At 44.5% G+C, this 22,435-nt stretch overlaps 1 protein-coding gene across 2 annotated transcripts in view; it reads right to left on the bottom strand.

Annotated features, from left to right (window-relative positions):
• AGTRAP (angiotensin II receptor associated protein) overlaps window positions 1–21,737 on the bottom strand; it is a 35,658-nt gene extending 13,921 nt beyond the window's left edge. The window contains exons 1-4 of one of the 2 annotated variants that reach the window (XM_077457722.1): window positions 21,588–21,722; window positions 15,175–15,209; window positions 13,759–13,870; window positions 11,373–11,589 (exon numbers count right to left, since the gene is read on the bottom strand). In XM_077457722.1, the coding sequence (XP_077313848.1) occupies window positions 11,373–11,589; window positions 13,759–13,870; window positions 15,175–15,209; window positions 21,588–21,614 (391 nt within the window). In that variant the 5' untranslated portion in view covers window positions 21,615–21,722. Of the gene's footprint in view, window positions 1–11,372; window positions 11,590–13,758; window positions 13,871–15,174; window positions 15,210–21,587 lie in introns of both variants that reach the window. The other variant, XM_077457723.1, reaches the window with a different exon arrangement.
• Window positions 21,738–22,435: the final 698 nt, after the last annotated feature.

Genomic DNA, 22,435 nt, shown 5'->3' with positions numbered 1-22,435 from the left:
TATGGCTCTTCAGCTTCTCTACCCAACATTCCAGATTCCTGGCCACTACCGTAACTGCCATAGCTGGTTTTAGACTGACTGACGCAGCATCCCAAGCCTTTTTAAGGATGGAGTCAGCTTATTTGTCCATTGGGTCTTTAAGGATCCCCATATCCTCAAAGGCTAGATCCGTTCGTCTGGATACCTGCGAGAAAGCTGCATCGACTCTGGGTTTCTTGTTCCAAACCTCTGAGTCCTTATCTTCGAAGGGAAACCTTCTCTTGAGAGCTTTAGAGAAGAAAGGGGCTTTTTCTGGGTCCTTCCACTCCTTTCTCACTGAGTCCGAGAGGACCCTGTGGACTGGAAAAACTCTCCGTTTTGTTTCGTCCAACCCCTGGTACATTTTGTCATGAACTGACAGTTGTACTTTTTCTTCTTGAATTTCTAGAGTAGTGTAGATTGCTTTAAGAATATCATCTACTTCCTCTAGTGATAGCTTGAATTTGGAGCCCCTGCTATCTTCTTCCTCTTCCTCCTCCTCAGAATCCCTGAAGGAGATGAGAGTACTACCCCCTTCGTCTCCAGACTCTTCAGTTTCCACCTGTCTGGATGACGACGCCCTGGGGCTGGGCGGTAAGTTCTGAGGCTCGGTCTGTGCGGGAGGGTTTTGTATCAGGATGGACCTGACTAAACTCAAGGAGTTTGTCAGCTCTTTAACCGAAGAAAACAAATCCTTATATTGTTGAGATGTTTCCTCTTCCACCAATTCTCTGATACAATTTCTGCACATTGCCTTCTGCCACGAATCTCTGAGGGGGGTCTTGCAAGAAGGACATTTTCTCTGACCTGGTCTAGCTTTTCCTAGTGATTTTTCCTGAAACGACATACAGGTTTAACTCACTAAAAGCTCTCAACAACCAGTTGCTTAACACCAAGCCAGTGCAGAGACCCACCACCAAACAGACCACTAGTGAGACCCCAGAACTAGGCTGCAAAAGGTCAGAGCGAAGTCCACCTCTGACCTGCAGCGACAGGCCCCCAAGAGGGGGGAACAGACAAAGACATAGCCCAACAGTAAAGCAGAGGGTGCCAGTGCACCTTACGTACCTGGGCTGGACCGGTGCTAGGGGCGCCTGTCTCCGCTATAGCTGGCTTACACTCTTCCATCGTTTGAGTGAGGCAGCTATCACAAACAGCTCTGTCATTTTAAATTTTCCCGGCCGCCGCGTCATCAGGGCCGGCCGGAAGCGGAAGCACGCGGTCACCTGACCTGCCCCATGATTCCTGCGTTCCAGGCGCTTGAACCACGGCGCCACGCCCCCTCAGAGCGCCCGCGCGTCACCGTGAACGACGCGGTCGCCGCCCGGGACCCGGCGCCGAAAACGGAGCCATGCCGCTGACCTGCAGCGGCCTCCGCCAGCAACAGAGCCCTCCCTGCGCTAACCAGCGGACACCGGGCACCCGACGCCGGCACTCCGAGGGTCCTTACTCCCGTGAGATGGCGGGACCAGGAGCTCCAGGAGTCCTCTCCCCGTGGAGATGCTGCTGGGGGTCAAAAAGAAACAACCTGCAACGAAAGGTAAGCCTTACTCCCCTGCAGAGAGTGTAGCTCTCCCTGGTTCAGGCACATGCTTCCTCCAAGGAGGAAACACAATAACTGAAGCCATGGAGGAAGAGGAGGTGTTTTTAAAGTGGGCATGTGTTTCCTAATGACAAGGTGGAGCTACACTCTCTCCGGGGTTGTCCTGAAAGGCGATTTGAGAAAAAGGATATTTATTGTAGGCATATAAAAGCATATACAAAAAAAGAAATTACATAGGCAAATGGCAGGGGAAAAGTTGATGCATTTCACACGGCTAGCGTGCTTTGTCAAAACCAGCAGATCATGCTGAACTGATCCCACAGCATCACCAGATCATCCACTGAAATAGCTAGGGGATCTCTGGACCTAGAAACAAACTTCAGTTTTTTGTGGAACCTGGAAGCCAGAAGGTCCATGTCCAGTGATTCCCACCTGCGACAGAAGTTCTGAAACATCTCCAGGTATACAGTATCTCACAAAGGTGAGTACATCCCTCACATTTTTGTAAATATTTTATTATATTCTTTCATGTGACAACACTGAAAAAATGACACTGCTACAATGTAAAGTAGTGAGAGAACAGCTTGTATAACAGTGTAAATTTGCTGTCCCCTCAAAATAAATCAACACACAGCCATTAATGTCTAAACCATTGGCAACAAAAGTTAGTACGCCCCTAAGTGAAAATGTACAAATTGGCCCCAATTAGCCACCCCCCCGGTGTCATGTGATTCATTAGTGTTACAAGGTTTCAGGTGTCAATGGGGAGCAGGTGTGTTAAATTTGTTTTTAATCGCTCTCACTCTCTCTTACTGGTCACTGGAAGTTCAGCATAGCACCTCATGGCAAAGAACTCTCTGAGGATCTGAAAAAAAAGAATTGTTGCTCTGCATAAAGATGGCCTAGGCTATAAGAAGATTGTCAAGACCCTGAAACTGAGCTTCAGCACGGTGGCCAAGACCATACAGCGGTTTCCACTCCGAACAGGCCTCACCATGGTCAACCAAAGAAGTGGAGTGCACGTGCTCAGCGTCATATCCAGAGGTTGACTTTGGGAAATAGACGTATGAGTGCTGCCAGCATTGCTGCAGAGTTCGAAGGGGTGGGGGGGTGGGGGGTCAGCCTGTCAGTGCTCAGACCATATGCCGCACACTGTATCAAATTGGTCTGCATGGCTGTGGTTCCAGAAGGAAGCCTATTCTAAAGATGATGCAGAAATGCTTCAAAAAGTTTTCTGAAGACAGCAGACTAAGGACTAAAGACCATACAGCGGTTTAACAAGACAGGTTCCACTGAGAACAGGCCTCACCATGGTTGACCAAAGAAGTTGAGTGCACATGCTCAGCGTCATATCCAGAGGTTGTCTTTGGGAAATAGATGTATGAGTGCTGCCAGCATTGCTGTTAAGGTTGAAGGGGTGGGGGGGGGGGGGGGGGGGGGAGTCAGCCTGTCAGTGCTCAGACCATACGCCGCACACTGCATCAAATTGGTCTGCATGGCTGTTGTCCCAGAAGGAAGCCTCTTCTAAAGATGATGCACAAGAAAGTCTGCAAACAGTTTGCTGAAGACAAGCAGACTAAGGACATGGATTACTGGAAACATGCCCTGTGGTCCGATGGGACCAAGATAAACTTATTTGGTTCAGATGGTGTCAAGCGTGTGTGGCTGCAACCAGGTGAGGAGGACAAAGACAAGTATGTCCTGCCTACAGTAAAGCATGGTGGTGGGAGTGTTAAGGTCTGGAGCTGCACAAGTGCTGCCAGCACTGGGGTGCTACAGTTCATTGAGGGAACCATGAATGCCAACATGTATTGTGATATACTAAAGCAAAGCATGATCCCCTCTCTTTGGAGACTGGGCCGCAGGGCAGTATTCAAACATGATAACACACATCAAAGATGACCACTGCCTTGCTAAAGAAGCTGAGGATAAAGGTGATGGACTGGCCAAGCATGGATCCAAACCTAAACCCTATTGAGCATCTGCGGGGCATCTTCAAACGGAAGGTGGAGAAGAGCAAGGTCTCTAACAGCCACCAGCTCTGTGATGTCCTCATGGAGGAGTGGAAGAGGAACCCAGTGGCAACCTGTGAAGCGCCAGTGAACTCCATGCCCAAGAGGGTTAAGGCAGTGCTGGAAAATAATGGTGGCCACACAAAATATTGACACTTTGGGCCCAATTTGGACATTTTTACTTAGGGTTGTACTCACTTTTATTGCCAGAAGTTTAGACATTAATGGCTGAGTTGAGTTATTTTGAGGGGACAGAAAATGTACACTGCTATACAAGCTGTACACTCACTACTTTACATTGTAGCAAAGTGTAATTTTTTCAGTGTTTTCACATGAAAAGATATAATAAAATATTTACAAAAATGTGAGGGGTGTACTCACTTTTGTGAGACACTGTAGAGACTATTTTCAAGTCTAGATATTTTTGGCTGAGGAAACCTGCTTGACAACATCCCAAGCCTTTAATGTGCACGGCAGAGAGGACTGGAATGTGGAACTCTGCCCAAGCCAGAATCCAGTCAACTTCTCTTTGCCCGGCAAGACTTCTGGTTCCTCTCTACTGGTTGTTGTAATGAAAACATAAACCGAGGTCATTGCCGAAGAAAAGAAATAAGCAGCTTGCGATAAATATACAGTACCCAAACAAACCAACAAAGAAAATAATGCAGGGCCTACAAATATAGATTACAAGCTTAAAGTATGTGCTATCAACCCAGCATTCATGATGTGCAAAAAGCATCCACAATATTCAAAAGTGATAATAAAAAAAAAATCAGCACAAACAAAAGTCCAATGGAAAAAAAAAAAAAAAAAAAAGAGAGTCCAAAATATATGTGCTAAATATCACTGCAAAGAAAGTATCTTTCACCATCTAAAGGAAATAATTTCCAACATGCACGAGCAACAGAGCAAAAATGCACTCATCAACATTAAAGCTGCCAGAGGAAAGCAGCAACATGCGCGATTGTGTCTTTTGCATTGCACTTTATTCATGCCGATTTAATTTTTTATTATTATTTTTTTATATTGTGGATGCTTTTTGCACATTATGAATGGTGTGTTGATAGCACATGCTCTAAACTTGTAATATTCTATATTTGGAGGCGCTGCAATATCGTTGGTTGTTGTAAACAGTCATGGCATTTTCCAACAGAATCATTGGGCCAACCTGGTCTTGGGCTTCAGGCATATTCAACAGAAGATTCAGAGAATGTGCCTTCTTGTCCAACTCATCCAGAATGTTGAGTTGCAACTATCTGGAGTGAAATTGGGCATACAAAACTGCCTTGAAGGAAGTGACCATCAAGCCCCAAAACTCTCATGCAAATGTAGAGGGATGGATGGCAGATTGAAAGTTTTTCCTGTAGAAGAAACCCCTTGAACAGAGCAGTATCCAGATTAAGGCCTAAATACTCCAATTGAGTCAGTTCTAGCACTGAATTGTGGAGGAGGAAAGGCCATGGGAGCGTGCTCCGGACTTGTTCTGAGTAAGCGAACATGGATGAATTTTTTCCCATAAACTCAGAAATAGTTGCAGAAAATTTCTCTCTGGTCAATACAAAGAACTTAAAGGAGTTACAGAGGACTCCAAGAAGTGCACAGACTCAAGCAGGGGATGGTGATCTGGGCAATCAGTGTCAGTTTATAATAGACCTGTACACTGCAAAATTCCTTTGATCATTTAGTGGATCATAAACTGGAAAGTCTCGCAGGACTACTAATCTTGGGGGTCTACAAATGCACTGCTCTAAGGAGAAGATCTGAAATGAGTGGAAGCTCTGCCAATTTTATCATCCAATCATGTGCATGCTAAAATTCAGTTTTTTTTATTTTCCTTGCATGTCCCCCTCAGACAGCTTCTGGAACAGATTGCACAGCTAATGTCTGCAACACCCAGTTGCCAACAGGGAGGAAATGCCCTTCTGAAAGGATGTCAGGATTGTTTTTTCATAGAACGCCCAGGTTCGAAGCAAAGAACTGCTTCCTCCCAGGAGAGAACTGGAGCAGGTGCAGTGCTGATGCTGATGGAGGATCGGCCGAAATTGCATTGCCACTCTGAATAAGAAAGTAGAGGGAAATGATGAGGTTAACTAAGTATTTACTATCCAGGAATATAGTAATGAAATAAATGTTGAGCACACAATAAAAGCAATTCATTTCAGTATGAAGAACACAAAACATTTGGAGGTTTACCTACACTTTAAGGATTTGGGAATCTTAGGGTATCGGGGGCAAAAAAGCAACAACTGGCTCAGACGCACCGCATTTTTGAGCAGGGGGGGGGGGGGGGGGAGACCGGCTGCCTGCTGGCCTGGTTGGCTGGAGAGCAACAGCCTATCACCTCTATTGCCCGTATTCTGGGCTCGAATGGCACGGTGCTGGTGGACTCCTCACTCATAAATTCCCGGTTCGCTTCCTACTATAGCGATCTCTATAGCTCTCGGGTGGACTACTCCAGTGCTGACCTTGACCAGTTCCTGAACCGTATCCAGTTCCCTACTCTCTCTCCTGAGGCCCGGGACTCTTTGGAGGCCCCCATAGCGGAGGAGGAGGTTCGGCGGGCGCTGGGGGAACTCCAGGCGGGGAAAACTCTGGGCCTCGATGGGATTCCTCCAGAATTTTATAGGCAGTATGGGGACGAGTTGGTCCCCAGGCTGCACTATATGATAGTCCAATCTCTTCGGGGGGAGGCCCTACCGGTGTCAATGGCCGAGGCGATCATAGTGGTTATACCCAAGCCGGGTAAGGACCCGGAGCTGTGTTCCTCCTATCGACCCATATCCTTACTTAATGCCGACGCCAAGGTGCTTACTAAAATCTTGGCGCGGAGATTAAATGAGGTAATCCTTACCCTGGTTCACGAGGACCAGACTGGTTTTATGCCGGGCAAAGGTACGGCTATAAATCTCCGGAGGTTATACACAGTTCTGGGATCTGATGCCCACTTGCCCCCGGCAGATGCAGTGGCCTCCCTGGATGCTGAAAAAGCATTCGACTCTGTCGAGTGGGAGTATCTTTGGGGGGTCCTACTCCACTTTGGCCCCAGATTTGTTTCCTGGGTGAAGGCTATCTACGGTGCCCCTAGGGCACGATTGCGCACTGGATCGATCATTTCTCCCCCTTTCCCCCTCCACAGGGGTACTCAACAGGGATGCCCGCTCTCTCCGGCGCTTTTTGCACTAGCTATAGAGCCAATGGCCTTGTTGATCAGATCTTCTTCGGTGATCCGTGGCATCCCCTTGAGCCCTGTGGAGAAAATTTCCCTTTATGCCGATGACAACCTTTTGTACCTCCGGGAGGTGTCCACGTTACTGGAGGAGGCCCTCTCCCTTATCGACAACTTTGGCAGGTACTCAGGTGTCCGAGTAAACTGGGACAAGTCTGTCCTGTTTGCCCTTCACCCCTTGGATGCTGGGCTCCCGGGAAACGCCCCACTTCAGCTGGTCACCCAGTTTAAATATTTGGGGGTGATAATCCACAGAGACCTGACCCGATTCATACCTCTTAATCTTGATCCGGTTTTGTCCTCACTGACGCGACAGTGCTCAGGTTGGAGGACTTTGCCTCTTTCGCCAGTGGGCAGAGTTAACTTGATCAAGATGACGGTCCTGCCCAAGTTCAGCTATTTGTTTAGTCAAACCCCAGTGCATATTCCCCAGGCTTTCTTTCGGAAGTTAAATAGTTTGATTATTTCCTTTATCTGGAACGGCGGCACCCCGAAAATAGCACAGAGCACGCTTCAGCTTCCGCTCTCTTTAGGGGGTTTAGCTTTACCGCGCTTTGTTACATACTATTGGGGAGCAGTCCTGGTAACGGTGCGGTGGTGGTTGTCGGTAGAACCGGCAAACCCTGCGGCTACCCTTAAGGCGGCACTCCTGGGCTCTTATTCCAAACTCCGGAATTTGGTCCACAGAGGCCCTAGGTCCAATCCCGCGGTTACTCCCTCAATGCGGACCACACTGAAGGTCTGGGATGCAGTTAGGGCCAGGATAGGGAAACCGCACAGCTGGTCCCCTGATACTCCTCTGTGGGGGAACCCGCGGCTGCCCCACTTTTGAACTATTCCGGACCCGATGTTGTGGGCCCAGAGTGGTATCACAACTTTGGCGGATGTCTCCTACTCACAGGGGTTGCTTCCATTTGATGAACTGAAACGTAGACACGAGCTGCCTAACTCCATGTTTTTTTTTTTTTTTTTTAGGTACATCCAGCTCTGGCATGCCTATCAAGCGCAGTTTACACGTGCTATCACTCTGGAGGTGACCCCTGTGGAGACCATTCTGGCCCTCTCGAATGAAAAGAAAATGTTGTTGACCCTATATGCTGTTTTAAACACTATTGATACCTCTGTTGTCTCCCGTCTGTTCTCCAGATGGCAGCGGGATATACCAGAATTAGAGGAGGGGGATTGGGAGGAGGGTGTCCAACAATATCTACCTCTCATGATATCCTCTAGAGACAGATACACCCATCTTAGGTTTATTCACCAAGCTTACTACTCCCCGGAACATTTGGCCAGAATTTACCCTAACAGAAATGATATGAGCCCTAAATGCGGCTTGGCCTCTGGTAGTTTCTTCCATATTACATGGTCCTGTGTGTACTTACAGACCTTCTGGAGGGGGGTGGCATTGGAGATCAGCTCTATAGGCCAATTTGATGTCCCCTGTGATCCGCTACCCCTTTTATTGGGAATTGTAGATACGCTCTCAGCATCGCAGGCTAAAAAACTATTTGTATTCTACTCAGCCTTCTATGCTAGGAAAGCTATCCTAATTAAATGGCAGGACCCTAGTCCCCCAACGGTTTCTCAATGGAGAGCCCTGATTGATGCGGCCTTACCGCTCTATAAATTGACGTACCTAGGAAGAAACTGTCCCAAAAAAATTGATACGATATGGAGCCCCTGGACCAAAGAGAGACCACTTCCTTAGTCACTAAGCTGAAGACATTATAAGAATCTCTAAGTAGGAAGGTGGTAGGGAGGGCCGGGGAATCTGTCTGCCCTTTTAAGTTAGCTGGGGATGAGCTGTGTTTGGTATAGACGATGGTATCCCGCCCGTGATGATATGTGTAATACACGGAACTTACTCTCTGAATGCAATTCTGGCTTGACAGGGATACTACCTGAATGTATGTTGTAATCTGATATGTTATCTATGCTGCTTAGCCCAGATTTGACTTTTCTCTCTAAATACTCTTCTTGGTCTACCGCTGTAAACTGCCATGATAATCACTGCTGAGATTGTACCACTGTTCTGACATGTACTCTACAAATTTAATAAAATCTGTTTGTTCAGAGGGTGTAATTACAAGCAGCAGATCAGAGGACAGGGATTGAGAAATCGTGTTCTGTGCTGTAGCAGCAGACATGAATATTTCAGCGCACAGTAAACAGAGGTCAGTCAGCCTTGTAGGAAGTGATGACAGACTGACAAAGAACCCCACACAGCCCCTTTCAGTAGGCCAGAGTGACTTAACTATAGTCTTATCAACTGCACTCAGTGTATCCCATGGTCAAACTCAACCCTCCGCAATGATAAAGAACACATGGAAGCAGTTTAAACAAAAGTCATAACAGCAAAATCAGTGCATGATAACACATAACAAATGAAGAGCCGAGAGGGGAGGGAAGATGTGTGCAGAGAAAGGAAGGCAAGATGGAAGACAATGGAAGGCTTCCTCCAGCAGTGCAGAGTATTTCAGGAGAGAAGAGTCCCCCCAGCAGTGCAGAGTATTTCAGGAAAGAAGAGCCCCCCCCAGTAGTGCAGAGTATTTCAGGAAAGAAGAGCCCCCCCAGTAGTGCAGAGTATTTCAGGAAAGAAGAGCCCCCCCCAGTAGTGCAGAGTATTTCAGGAAAGAAGAGCCCCCCCCAGTAGTGCAGAGTATTTCAGGAAAGAAGAGCCCCCCCCAGTAGTGCAGAGTATTTCAGGAAAGAAGAGCCCCCCCCCCAGTAGTGCAGAGTATTTCAGGAAAGAAGAGCCCCCCCCCGGTAGTGCAGAGTATTTCAGGAGAGAAGAGTCCCCCCAGCAGTGCAGAGTATTTCAGGAAAGAAGAGCCCCCCCCAGTAGTGCAGAGTATTTCAGGAAAGAAGAGCCCCCCCCCCCAGTAGTGCAGAGTATTTCAGGAAAGAAGAGCCCCCCCCAGTAGTGCAGAGTATTTTAGGAGAGAAGAGTCCCCCCAGCAGTGCAGAGTATTTCAGGAAAGAAGAGCCCCCCCCCCCCCAGTAGTGCAGAGTATTTCAGGAGAGAAGAGTCCCCCCAGTAGTGCAGAGTTTTTCAGGAGAGAAGAGTCCCCCCAGTAGTGCAGAGTATTTCAGGAGAGAAGAGTCCCCCCAGTAGTGCAGAGTATTTCAGGAAAGAAGAGCCCCCCCCCCCCCAGTAGTGCAGAGTATTTCAGGAAAGAAGAGCCCCCCCCCCAGTAGTGCAGAGTATTTCAGGAAAGAAGAGCCCCCCCCCCCAGTAGTGCAGAGTATTTCAGGAGAGAAGAGTCCCCCCAGTAGTGCAGAGTATTTCAGGAAAGAAGAGCCCCCCCCCCCAGTAGTGCAGAGTATTTCAGGAGAGAAGAGTCCCCCCAGTAGTGCAGAGTTTTTCAGGAGAGAAGAGTCCCCCCAGTAGTGCAGAGTATTTCAGGAAAGAAGAGTCCCCCCAGTAGTGCAGAGTATTTCAGGAAAGAAGAGCCCCCCCCAGTAGTGCAGAGTATTTCAGGAAAGAAGAGCCCCCCCCCCCAGTAGTGCAGAGTATTTCAGGAAAGAAGAGCCCCCCCCCCCAGTAGTGCAGAGTATTTCAGGAAAGAAGAGTACTCCCAGTAGTGCAGAGTATTTCAGGAAAGAAGAGTGCCCCCAGTAGTGCAGAGTATTTCAGGAGAGAAGAGTCCCCCCGTAGTGCAGAGTATTTCAGGAAAGAAGAGCCCCCCCCCCCAGTAGTGCAGAGTATTTCAGGAAAGAAGAGTGCCCCCAGTAGTGGAGAGTATTTCAGGAGAGAAGAGTCCCCCCGTAGTGCAGAGTATCTCAGGAAAGAAGAGTCCCCCCAGTAGCGCAGAGTATTTCAGGAGAGAAGAGCCCCCCCCCCCAGTAGTGCAGAGTATTTCAGGAAAGAAGAGTCCCCCCCCAGTAGTGCAGAGTATTTCAGGAAAGAAGAGTACCCCCAGTAGTGCAGAGTATTTCAGGAAAGAAGAGCCCCCCCCTAGTAGTGCAGAGTATTTCAGGAAAGAAGAGTGCCCCCAGTAGTGCAGAGTATTTCAGGAGAGAAGAGTCCCCCCATAGTGCAGAGTATTTCAGGAAAGAAGAGTCCCCCCAGTAGTGCAGAGTATTTCAGGAGAGAAGAGTCCCCCCCAGTAGTGCAGAGTATTTCAGGAAAGAAGAGTCCCCCCAGTAGTGCAGAGTATTTCAGGAGAGAAGAGTCCCCCCGTAGTGCAGAGTATCTCAGGAGAGAAGTTTCCCCCCAGTAGTGCAGAGTATTTCAGGAGAGAAGTTTCCCCCCAGTAGTGCAGAGTATTTCAGGAGAGAAGTTTCCCCCCAGTAGTGCAGAGTATTTCAGGAGAGGACAGTTAGAGGTAGGAGCAGAGTCCTCCAGGAGAGCAGAATATTTCAGGAGAGGGTTGTTAGAGGGAGGAAGAGTAAAGTCCTCCAGGAGAGCAGAAGTAGATAGAGGAAGGAGCAGAGTCCTCCAGCAGAGCAGAATATTTCAGGAGAGGATTGTTAGATAGAGGGAGGAGGGAGGAAGAGTAGAGTCCTCCAGGAGAGCAGAGTGTTTCAAGAGAAGAGAGTTAGACCTCCAGCAGTGCAGGGTCATCCATACCTATGCTTAAACTGCACTCTCCTCCACGCTCCACATACATGTGATATGTGAAGAAACACGACAATGGCTTCAACAATAGATTTAATATGGCCATTCCACCACTAAATCGGAACAAGTCCCTGGTGACCAACTGCTCGGTTGCTTGTTCGGTGCCTGCGTAGTACAGAGCGAGGAGTAAAATGTCCAATACCACTGTAGTGATCAGACCAGCCAGAAACTGCAAATAAAAGTCAGCCAATTAGCAATGCTCATGTTAATCCCCTTAAAGGGTCAAACCTTCCAAAGATAATAATACACTTTGATCACCAACTCCCTCCCAGAATCTCGAGATCTGCTTTCCCAGCATCGCCCCCAACCACTAGCATTATAAAGAGGTCCATCACAGTTTATTTGGTAGACTTTTCATTCACCTTACCCTACAGACAATGTAATGAAAAAAAAAAAACCCCACCAATACCAGTATTGGATGGACCGATACTAAAAATCTATCTTTTACTCTGACCTTAAGATAAAGATCCATGTGCAAAAAATCTATTGAGTGTGCCAGACCAAAGATCTAAAGCTGGCCCTACACTAGTAGATTTTCAAATGAACTTTCATAGGAAATTTCTCATCAGTACATTCATTGATTTTTAACTTAAATTTAATTTTAAACATTCGATTTTTGAGTAAATGGAATTTTTCAAATACCACATTCACTGTTATAAATTTGTTTGTCAATGTGGCCGAAATAGATTTTTTTCAATACGACCCCACTAATGATTGGAAAAATAAAACAAACATTCTTAAAACTAAAATTTTCAAGCAAAATTCTTCGAATTTGTGGCCAGCTTCAATACCAGGCACTTTCACCCCCATCTTGCCCAGGCCAATTTTCAGCTTTCAGCGCTGTTCGCACTTGTCATGCAACACTGTACCCAAATTAAATTTTTACTTGAAATTTTATTAACATTTTTTGTTCACACAAATAGAGCTTTCCTTTTGGTGTTCTATAATCATCGCTGTGGGTTTTTTTTTTTCCATTTTCGTTTTAGACTTTTGAAAATAAACAATATTTTTTCATAAATTTAGGCCAAACTGTATACTGCTGCATTTCTTTGGTGAAATATATATACACATATACATACACACACACACTATATATATATATATATATATATATATATATATATATATATATATATATATATATACATACATATACACACACACAATGCTTGCTCCCTTTCCGATTTATTTTTTTGCATATTTGTCACACTTAAATGACTCAGATCATCAAACTAATTTTATTATTACATAAAAGATAACCCGAGTAAATACAAAAAGCAGTTTTTAAATGATGGTTTCATTTATTAAGGCAAAAAAGCTGTCTAAACCTGCCTGGCTTTAAGTAAAAAAGTGATTGCCCCCTAAACCTAATAACTGGTTGTGCCATCCTTGGCGGCAATAACTGCAATCAAGCGTTTGCGATAACTGGCAATGAGTCTCTGTGGAGCAATTTTGTCCCTCTCTTCTTTGCAGAATTGTTTTAATTCAGCCACATTGGAGAGTTTTTCAGCATGAACGACCTGTGTAAGGTCATGATACAGCATCTCAATTGGATTTAAGCCTGGGCTTTGACTAGGCCACTCCAAAACCTAAATTTTGCTTTGTTTGAACAATTTGGAGGTAGGCTTGCTGTTGTGTTTTGGATCATATTCCTGCTGCATAACCCAAGTGTACTTGAGCTGGAGGTCACAAACTGATGGATAGACATTCTCCTTTAGGATTTTCTGGTAGAGCTCAGAATTCACGGTTCCATCAATTATGGTAAGTCGTCCGTTTATCTGAATCATTTAAGTGTGAGAAATATGCAAACATATATATGTGAACCCTTTTGGAATGATATGGATTTCTGCACAAATTGGTCATAAAATGTGATCTGATCTTCATCTAAGTCACAACAATAGACAATCACACTCTGTTTAAACTAATAACACACAGAGAATTAAATGTTACCATGTTTTTATTGAACACACCATGTAAACATTCACAGTGTAGGTGGAGAAAGTATGTGAACCCCTAGACTAATGAGATCTCCAAGAGCTAATTGGAGTGAGGTGTCAGCCAAGTAAAATTGAGGTTGTTTGTCGCCGTTGAAAAGGCATGCGCAATTGTAAAGCATGACATGTTTGGTATCTATTCACTCAGCGTAACATCATCTTTCAGAAAATTGTGTCACTTGGACTCTTTGGTTTGGCACTCTCCTTTTTACTCATTTATCTTAAACTTCGGGTCCCCAGAATAGAGGGCCAACCCGGCCTTACCAAAGCCTCTGCACCCAATACCAACTCAACTGCCTTTCTTCAACCATGAACTACTGAAGAGCTGAAGCCAGCATCCTTACCATAAAAATAGCGTCAACGGAGTCCCGCTGGATAATTGCCCAGATGCCCACAGCCAAGACGGTCAGATTAGACAGGTAATAGGCATTTGGCAGCCATATGAAGGTGCAGGCACTGCAAGATACAAGAATTCTTTGTCAATGAATGGATGTGTCATGTTCCAGAATGTTATGCCATTACCTCCCCCATTACCATAAAGTTTCTAGGATGCTGGCGGTCATTGGCTGCTAGGGTGCTGGCAGCCTGGCTGAAGGGAGGCATTCGCTTCTAGGATACAGGTGGTCACCTATGCCATAACAACCAATGACACTGTGGGGCCAGGTGCTAAACATACTCAGGGCTGAACATGCAATGAGGATGGGGTTTCCTGTATGGACACTCTAACCTTAGCGCTTCCCCCTACCCAAAGCGGCAGCCTAAATTGGTAAGGCCATGCTTACTGTGGTCTGCATACAAATACAGTTATGCTAGGAGCGTCTGTGCCTCCAGACTGAAATCCACCCATTAAGGCAAAAAAATGTTTGTGCAACTCCTCCCAGAAGCCAACCCACTGCTTGCATCAGGACTGAAGGCTCTTTCTTGAGAGGCGTACCAAGGCAGGGTGCGGTGATGTTTTCAGGAATCACAATATCCTGTCAGCCGCTCCCACTAGCCGTGATCTGCCTGCATTGCAGAGGGAAGCACAGAGATGCAGTGATGACCTCACTGGGTCTAAATTAAGGTATGTAAATGAAATGGGAAAGGTTTTATTTAAAGTCTGCATTAGTATGTTGATGGAGAAGGGGAACAAGGGGGTGAAAAATATAGGCAGATTAAAATGTCAGCTTCAGTTGGTTTTGGCTCAGGTACAGAGAAATGACTGTGCTCAGCAAGTTACATTTACAATAAAACACACTACAAAAAAAAAATCCCCATAGGGGAGGAGTGCAATGTGTAGGTCACTTCTTATAGAAAAGAAAAAGAAATAAATTGAACAAACTGAAATCTTTTAAGTGGAGGGAAGTGAAAATAAAATAAAACAATATGGTTGCATAAGTGTGCACACTCTTAAACGAATACTTTGATTCAATTTTATTACAGCACTCTGTATTTTTGGGTATGAGTCTATCAGCATGGCACACCTTGACTTGGCAATATTTGCCCACCATGTTTCCCGACAACTTCACTTAAAGTTGAATAGGAGAAATCTGACAGTCTTGTGCAACTTATCACGCAACAATCGTGGCAGGCCCGCGTTGAGATTTTAGGTGTCATTCAGGTGAATGGCATCTCAAATGTGAGTCCCATGATTTGTTATTCCCACATCGGTGCTTTGAAATTGTGGGCAGAGTCGTGCCAAATCTGCCCACGATTCAAAACACTGAAGTGTGAATGCAGCCTTACAGTCTAGCAAAAGCTTTATATGAATGTATACTTACAACATTGTCAGCAACCAATGCACGTAGACGATTGCCTGAGGAAAGAGGAGATACAAAGTTATTGTCTGAACCAGAATTCAAAGCTGAACCCCAAGCACAAAAACTCTCATTTAAATATATTCCTCTATAGTCACAAATTATAAAAATCCACTGTATGGGCACCAAAGGCTTTTGCAAACCTAGATATTACCTTTTAAAAGTAGTGGTGCCATCATCTGCATGCTGTACATACAATGTGCAGGAAGAAACTCTGTGGGATGGGCCAAGCTGGCTCCACCCACTACAGGCTGCCTACATAAAACTACAGGAGGGAGCGGAGACAAAACCAGTAACCCTGCACAAGTAGGGAGAGCAGCAGTGACCGGTCTTTATTACAGGAAGCTCTTGTACACACCGGATTACTGCACAGATCTGGAAGAAATTTACAAATATCTAGCTCATCCATGTCTTTATGGACCTTGCTTTGTGCACTGGTGTGCAGTCATGCTGGAATGTTGGAACAGGAAGGGACCATCCCCAAACTTCCCACAAAGTTGGGAGCATGAAATTGCCCAAAATGTCTTGGTGTGCTGATGCCTTAAGTGTTCCCTTCACTGGAACTAAGGGGCCAAGCCACCCCCCTGAGAAACAACCCCATGAATGAGTGAGTTTGGGGTGGAGGCATCAGGGAAGCCCCCAACACGTGGATAGCCAGGTATGTCCCCAATGGCCACCAGGGATGCCACAGTGTGCCCAATATATGCCAGTGCCAACAAATGGTGCCCATTATGAATGCCTGCCAGATCAGTAATGCCCAGCAGTGCCACCTATTAGTGCCCATCCGTGCTATCAGTGACCATCTATCAGTTCCACCCATAAGTACCCATCAGTGCAGCCTTCAGTGCTTATCAGTGCCACCTCATTGGTGCAACCTCATCAGTGCCATCTTATCAATGCCCGTCAGTGCAGCCTCATCAGTGCCCGTCATTGAAGAGAGAACATACTTATTTACAAAAAAGTGTAACAAACAAACAAAAAAAAAAAAAAAAAATTATTCTAAATTGTTGGCCTTTTTATTTATTGCGCAAAAAATAAAAACCCCAAACAGTGATCAAATACCACCAAAAGAAAGCTCTATTTGTGGAAACAAAATTATGAAAAATGTGTTTGGGTTCAGTGTAGCATGACCGCGCAATGGTCATTCAAAATGCGTCATCGCTGAAAGCTAAAAATTGGCTTGGGCAGGAAGGGGGTGTAAGTGCCTGGTATCGCTGACAGAGCGAGAACCGGGATCTGTGTGTGTAAACACACAGATTTTGATTCTCTCAGGGCAGAGAAGACAGATTGTGTGTTCATACTATGTATGAACATCGATCTCTGTATTCTCCTAGTCAGTCCCATCCCCCCACAGTTAGAACACACGCTGAAGGGACACAAATTAACCCCTTGATCGCCCCCCTAGTATTAATCCCTTCAATGCCGGTGACATTTACACAGTAATCAGTGCATTTTTTTTAGCACTGATCGCTATAAAATTGTGACTGGTCCCAAAAATGTGTCAAAAGTGTCCGATGTGTCCGCCGCAATATCGTAGTCCCAATAAAAATTTCTGATCACCGCCATTACTAGTAAAAAAATAAAATCAATAATAATAATAATAATAATAATAATAATAATAATAATAATAAAAATGACATAAATCTATCCCTATTTTGTAGACGATATAACATTTGTACAAACCAATCAATATACGCTTATTGCGATTTTTTTTTACCAAAAATATGTAGAAGAATATGTATCAGCCTAAGCTGATGAGGCTGATCTCTGATGAGGAAAAAGGTAGCTATTTATTAGAGCAAAAAGTAAAAGATATTGTGTATTTTTTCAAAATTGTTCTTTTGTTTATAGCGCAAAAAATAAAAACCGCAGAGGTGATCAAATACCACCAAAAGAAAGATATTTGTAAGAAAAAAAAAGAAGGACGTCAACTTTGGGTACAGCGCCGCATGACTGCATAATTTTCAGTTAAAGCGATGCAGAGCCGTATCAAAAAAAATGGCCTGGTCATTGAGCAGCCAAATCTTCCGGGGTTGAAGTGGTTAATCATTGATTTTTATCCACCCTGGGAAGAATGGTCAAACATTCCCATAGACACACTCCTAAACCTTGTGGGCAGCCTTCCCAGAAGAGCTGAAGCTGTTATAGCTGCAAAGGGTGGGACAACTCAATATTGATCCCCACGGACTAGGACCATTAAAGAGGAAGTAAACCCTGATGGGTTTACTTCCTCTTTTTTTCCCTGCAAAGGTAAAGCATAATGGACTACTATGCATCTCATAGTAGCTCATTATGTGTCACTTACCTGACACAGGAGCCAGCGAAGTCGCCGCTGTCCCCTGTAGTCCGCCGCATCCATCTTGCTGGTGGCGTCTCGCAGCTCCGACGAATCACATTGGCGAAGCCGCGATGACGTCACTCCCGCGCATGCGCACGGGAGTCGCGTCTCGCAGCTCCGCCGCTGCCATTCGGCGAAGCCGCGATGACGTCACTCCCGCGCATGCGCACGGGAGTCGACAAATTAGGCAAATTCATTCTTGGACTTGCCGCATTTAGTGCGCCTGCGCGCCGCTGTCTACGGCGCATGCGCCGTAGACAGCGGTGCCCATTTTCGGGCAAATATCTCCTAAACCATATAGGTTTAGGAGATATTGCTTGGACCTACAGGTAAGCCTTAATCTAGGCTTACCTGTAGGTCAAAGTGGTTTGAAAGGGTTTACTTCCTCTTTAAAGTTTAAGTGTGTGTAAAGGCAGGTGTCCCAATACCTTTGGTAATATAGTGTGTATTAGAACTGCACAATTAATTAAGAATCGTAAAGTGTTTCCTGATTCTTTCTATGCAAAGAATTCTCTCTGCTCTTCTGAAGCCAAAGCCCTCAAAAGAAAGGAAGAGAAAAACTGGGCAGTCTGCCAAGAATCAAAACATTCTCTATCAGTTGAACTTAAGTATAAATATTGTAACAATTAGTCAATGGAATAGACTTTGTGTGTAAGTGAAAAAGATTAACCACTTAAACACTAAACCGTTTTCTGACAGTTGTTGGTTTCAAGTTAAAATCATTTTTTTTTTTTGCTAGAAAATTACTTAGAACCCCCAAACACACACACACATATATATATATGTAGAGACCCTAGAGAATAAAATGGTGGTTGTTGCAATATTTTATGTCACACTGTATTTGCGATCTTTCTAATGCAATTTTTTTTGATAAAATTACTTTAACCACTTGCTTACTGGGCACTTAAACACCATTCTGCCCAGACCAATTTTCAGCTTTCGGTGCTCTCACACTTTGAATGACAATTACTCAGTCATGCAACACTCACATTTATACATACACATACTAGGTGCCAGTTTAGACAGAAGCCAATTAACCTACCAGCATGTCTTTGGTGTGTGGAGGAAACTAGAGTACACTAGTGATGCTAGGCAGAAGAGCTAACCACATAGCCACTGTGCTGCAGAAGTTCACAGAATACAAAAAGTGTTCTCTGATTGGGCAACAGGAGAGGAAGGGAAGGCAATGACAGTGGAGCTGCTTTGTAGGAGCACTGAATATATATATATATATAGATAGATAGATAGATAGATAGATAGATAGATAGATAGATAGATAGATAGATAGGAGTCCATATAACCTATAGGCTAGGCTTAAAGGAAGAGGACTAAATGCTGTTGGCACTCATTCAAACCCAGAATACTTGTGACATCTAGTAGCAGAGAGGTATTACTGAGGTGAGTCACTCAGGAATAATTTTTACTTTTATTTATTTTTTTTACTTTATCCACCTGGATTCTTGCATTGAAGCCTTAATCCATCCAAAATGTTATCATCATTTTGGATAAAATGGTTTTGTGGTCTAGCGCCCCATCCAAGAAGTGACTCAGTAGCCTAGCTCCCCCCCCCAGCAATAACACAGAAGCTCAGTTGCTCCACTGCTCCCCCTCCCACCAGTGACCCAGCAGCTTAGCTCTCCCCCATGCACCTTCCTACAAGCAGAGACTCAGGAGTTCAGCTCTCCCTGCTTATGTTTCCAGCAGTGGTTTAGCAGCTCAGCTCGATCATCCAACAGTAATTCAGCAGATCAGCTCCCTCTGCTCCCCTTCCCAGTAGTGACTCAGCAGCTCAGCTCCTCTTACACAGTAATGCCCTGTACACACGGTCGTACATTCCAACCACAAAATCCGTCTGATTTTTTTCCAAGGGATTTTGTCCGAAACTGGTGTTGCATACACACGGTCGGACAAAGTTGTTGGAAAATCTGATCGTTCAGAACGTGGCGACGTTCATTGTGTACGACATGACTACATAGAGGCAAGTAGCCAACAGCTTTGGTCTCGTAATTTGATCTGAGCATGCGTGGCACTTTGTCTGTCGGAATTCTCTACAAACGATTGGAAAAAGTCAGAGCGGATTTTTTTTGTAGGAGAATTTTAGATCCAGCTATCAAATTATTTCCGTCTGAATTTCCGACGGAAAAAGTCCGAAAGAACCCACACACGATCGGATTTTCCTACAATATAATCCGATCGGACCTTTTCCATCTGAATTTCCGACCGTGTGTACAGGGCATTCGTCTGAACACTGGAACCTGACAACTAGTAATCGACCATTAAAAGCGTTTTGACACTTTTACATTTAGAAAAGTTTATTATTACAGATTATCTCTCTGAACAATCCAATGTTTTTAAAACAACCCTAATCTAGAAAGAGTGACGGATAGTCAGCCGGCTCCTGGCACGCTCCCATGAAGGCACAGCGCCCAGGACAGATGATATAAACAAATACGTGCAGAAAGCAATACCTCCAGCTGACTGTCTGCCCACAGGAGATCCTGAACACCAACCCGACCACCATTCTCCTTCCATACACCTCAATGAACCTTTCATATATGAGTGTTATCCCCGGGGGAGAGGACTGGTCACCCAAGTGATTTCTTTATACTGTTCATGTATGGCATGGTGAGGACAGACATCATCTCCCAGCAAAGTTATCAGAAATAGACCAGGAAGTTCAGCACAATGTAACACTGATTACCCAACCCCCTCCCCAAACAAAGGGGAGAAAACTGACTTTCAAAAGATTTATAGATTTATTACAGGAAATGTGTCAAACAACTCACTTTTTTTTCAGGTTAAAAAGGAGCATGAAATATGTACTAACTGCAGGATCCCTGGACAGGTAAGTGCCCTCAGCAGCTACAGTATTTATACAGCATTTGTAGCTGCTGGAGCTCCATTTTAATAATACATGAATAAATAATAAACATCTAACCTTAAAATTATATAATAAAATTAGTAATAATAACAACAACAACAACAATAAACACCCAAACCTGAACAAAAATAAATATTAAATGAATGTATTTATTTTGTGTTAGGGCGGTTATTTATATTATTATTATTTTTTTAAGGATTATTGGCTATTCATTTATTATTACAAAGTATTCAGTAATTTTTTTTTTTTATGAGAAGTAGCAGTAGTAACACCCTTAAAAAAAAAAAAAAAAAAAAAATGTAAATGATTTAATTTTGTGTTAGGGCAGTTTTGTTATTATTATCATCATCATGTTTAAGGGTTATGGGTTATTAATTATTACATAGTATCCATTCATTTATTTTTTTATGAGTAGTAGCAACACCCTAACAAAAAGTAAATAATATTTAAATGATCGATTTATTTTGTGTTAGGGTGATTTTTTATTATCATCATCATCATCATTTTTATGTGTTATTATTACATAGTATTCATTAATTATTATTATTATTTTTTTAGGAGTAGTAGCAGTAGCCACAGCCTAACAAAAAAACAAATAACCCCAACTCCTAGTACTAACTCTAACCCTTTACCCCAAAAAAAAAAAAAAAAAAAAAAAAAAAATTATATATATATATATATATATATATATATATATATATATATATATATATATTTTATAATAATAATAAATGGAAACGCTAAAAATGTAAAAAAAAAAAAAGGGGGGGGGGGGCAAAACTCAAAAGCACTGTATAAAAATACTAAAATCATGCATAAAAATGCGCAAAAAAATATAATAAAGTCCTCTCCAGCATCCCATATATTGAACATTCTGTGTGGCCCTTTAGTGATGTCAGGGGCCACATTTGAGGCCCCTATATCTTACAAGCAATGCTGTAGAATATACATAACAGTGTATAAACTATTATATATTATATTACACCCCCAATCCTCTCAGCCGCCGTCCTTCCTCTTCCTCGGTTTAGTTCCTCCTCTGTGTACTCGGCGCTCCCACCGACTTCTAAACTTTATAGAAACTTTCCCTGAGCTCTGTACACCCCCCAGTACCGGCCCCCTCCCCCCCTTACATGGGACCCCCATTTCCCATCCGGGTACCTTCAGGCTGACAGCAGGCAGCTCCATCTCTGCTCCCCGAGTTCAGCGATCAGTGGGCGTGGCTCTCTGTCACGTGACCCGATCCCCGGACAAGGAGGTGAGGGGGAGGCTGGGCGGTCACGTGAACCCGGCGGGTTGCTAGGAGACGGCGTCCTGTGCAGCTAGTGCGGAACCTCAGTATGACCGAACCCCGTAGGTGTATGGAGGGGAGGAGTCTCACACACATCGACCAATCAGGGAAATAAACGCGGACCTGTCCCTGAGCAATATACACTCACTCCATTGACTGCTCTAAAACTAGATTCACACCTATGCATTTTTAGTGCTTTTTGCATTTTGCAGATTTGCACTACAGTCCATTTAACATGGTTTCATATGGAACACGTTCTGTAGTGCAAATCTGCAAAATGCACAAAGCACTAAAAATGCATAGGTGTGAATCAGTCAGTCAGACTTTATTTTTTTCCACCCCCCCCCCCCCTCATGGCGCCCATGGCACTTGCTATGGCTGCCATACCCAAGGTACGCCACTGCTTACGCCCCATACACACTATCAGATTTTCTGCTGAGTTTTGTCTTCATATTTACCAAAACCATGTAGAACAAGGGCCTGCCTGGTTGCATACATATTGAAACTCCTAAGGTTTGACCTCATATTATATGGTTTTGGTAAATCTGAAGGAAAAACTCAGCAGAAAATCTGATAGTGTGTATGGGGCGTAAGCAGTGGCGTACCTAGGGTATGGCAGCCATAGCAAGTGCCATGGGCGCCATGGGGTGGGGGGGTGGAAAAAAAGCCGGCCCGCACAAAAAATAAAGTCTGACTGACTCCCACTCCTCGCGGCCGC

Source organism: Lithobates pipiens, unplaced genomic scaffold (genome assembly GCF_037356315.1).
Source record: "Lithobates pipiens isolate NorthernLeopardFrog02 unplaced genomic scaffold, aLitPip1_a1.2 Scaffold_27, whole genome shotgun sequence".
Taxonomy (NCBI): domain Eukaryota; kingdom Metazoa; phylum Chordata; class Amphibia; order Anura; family Ranidae; genus Lithobates; species Lithobates pipiens.
This window is presented reverse-complemented; position numbering and strand designations above follow the sequence as displayed.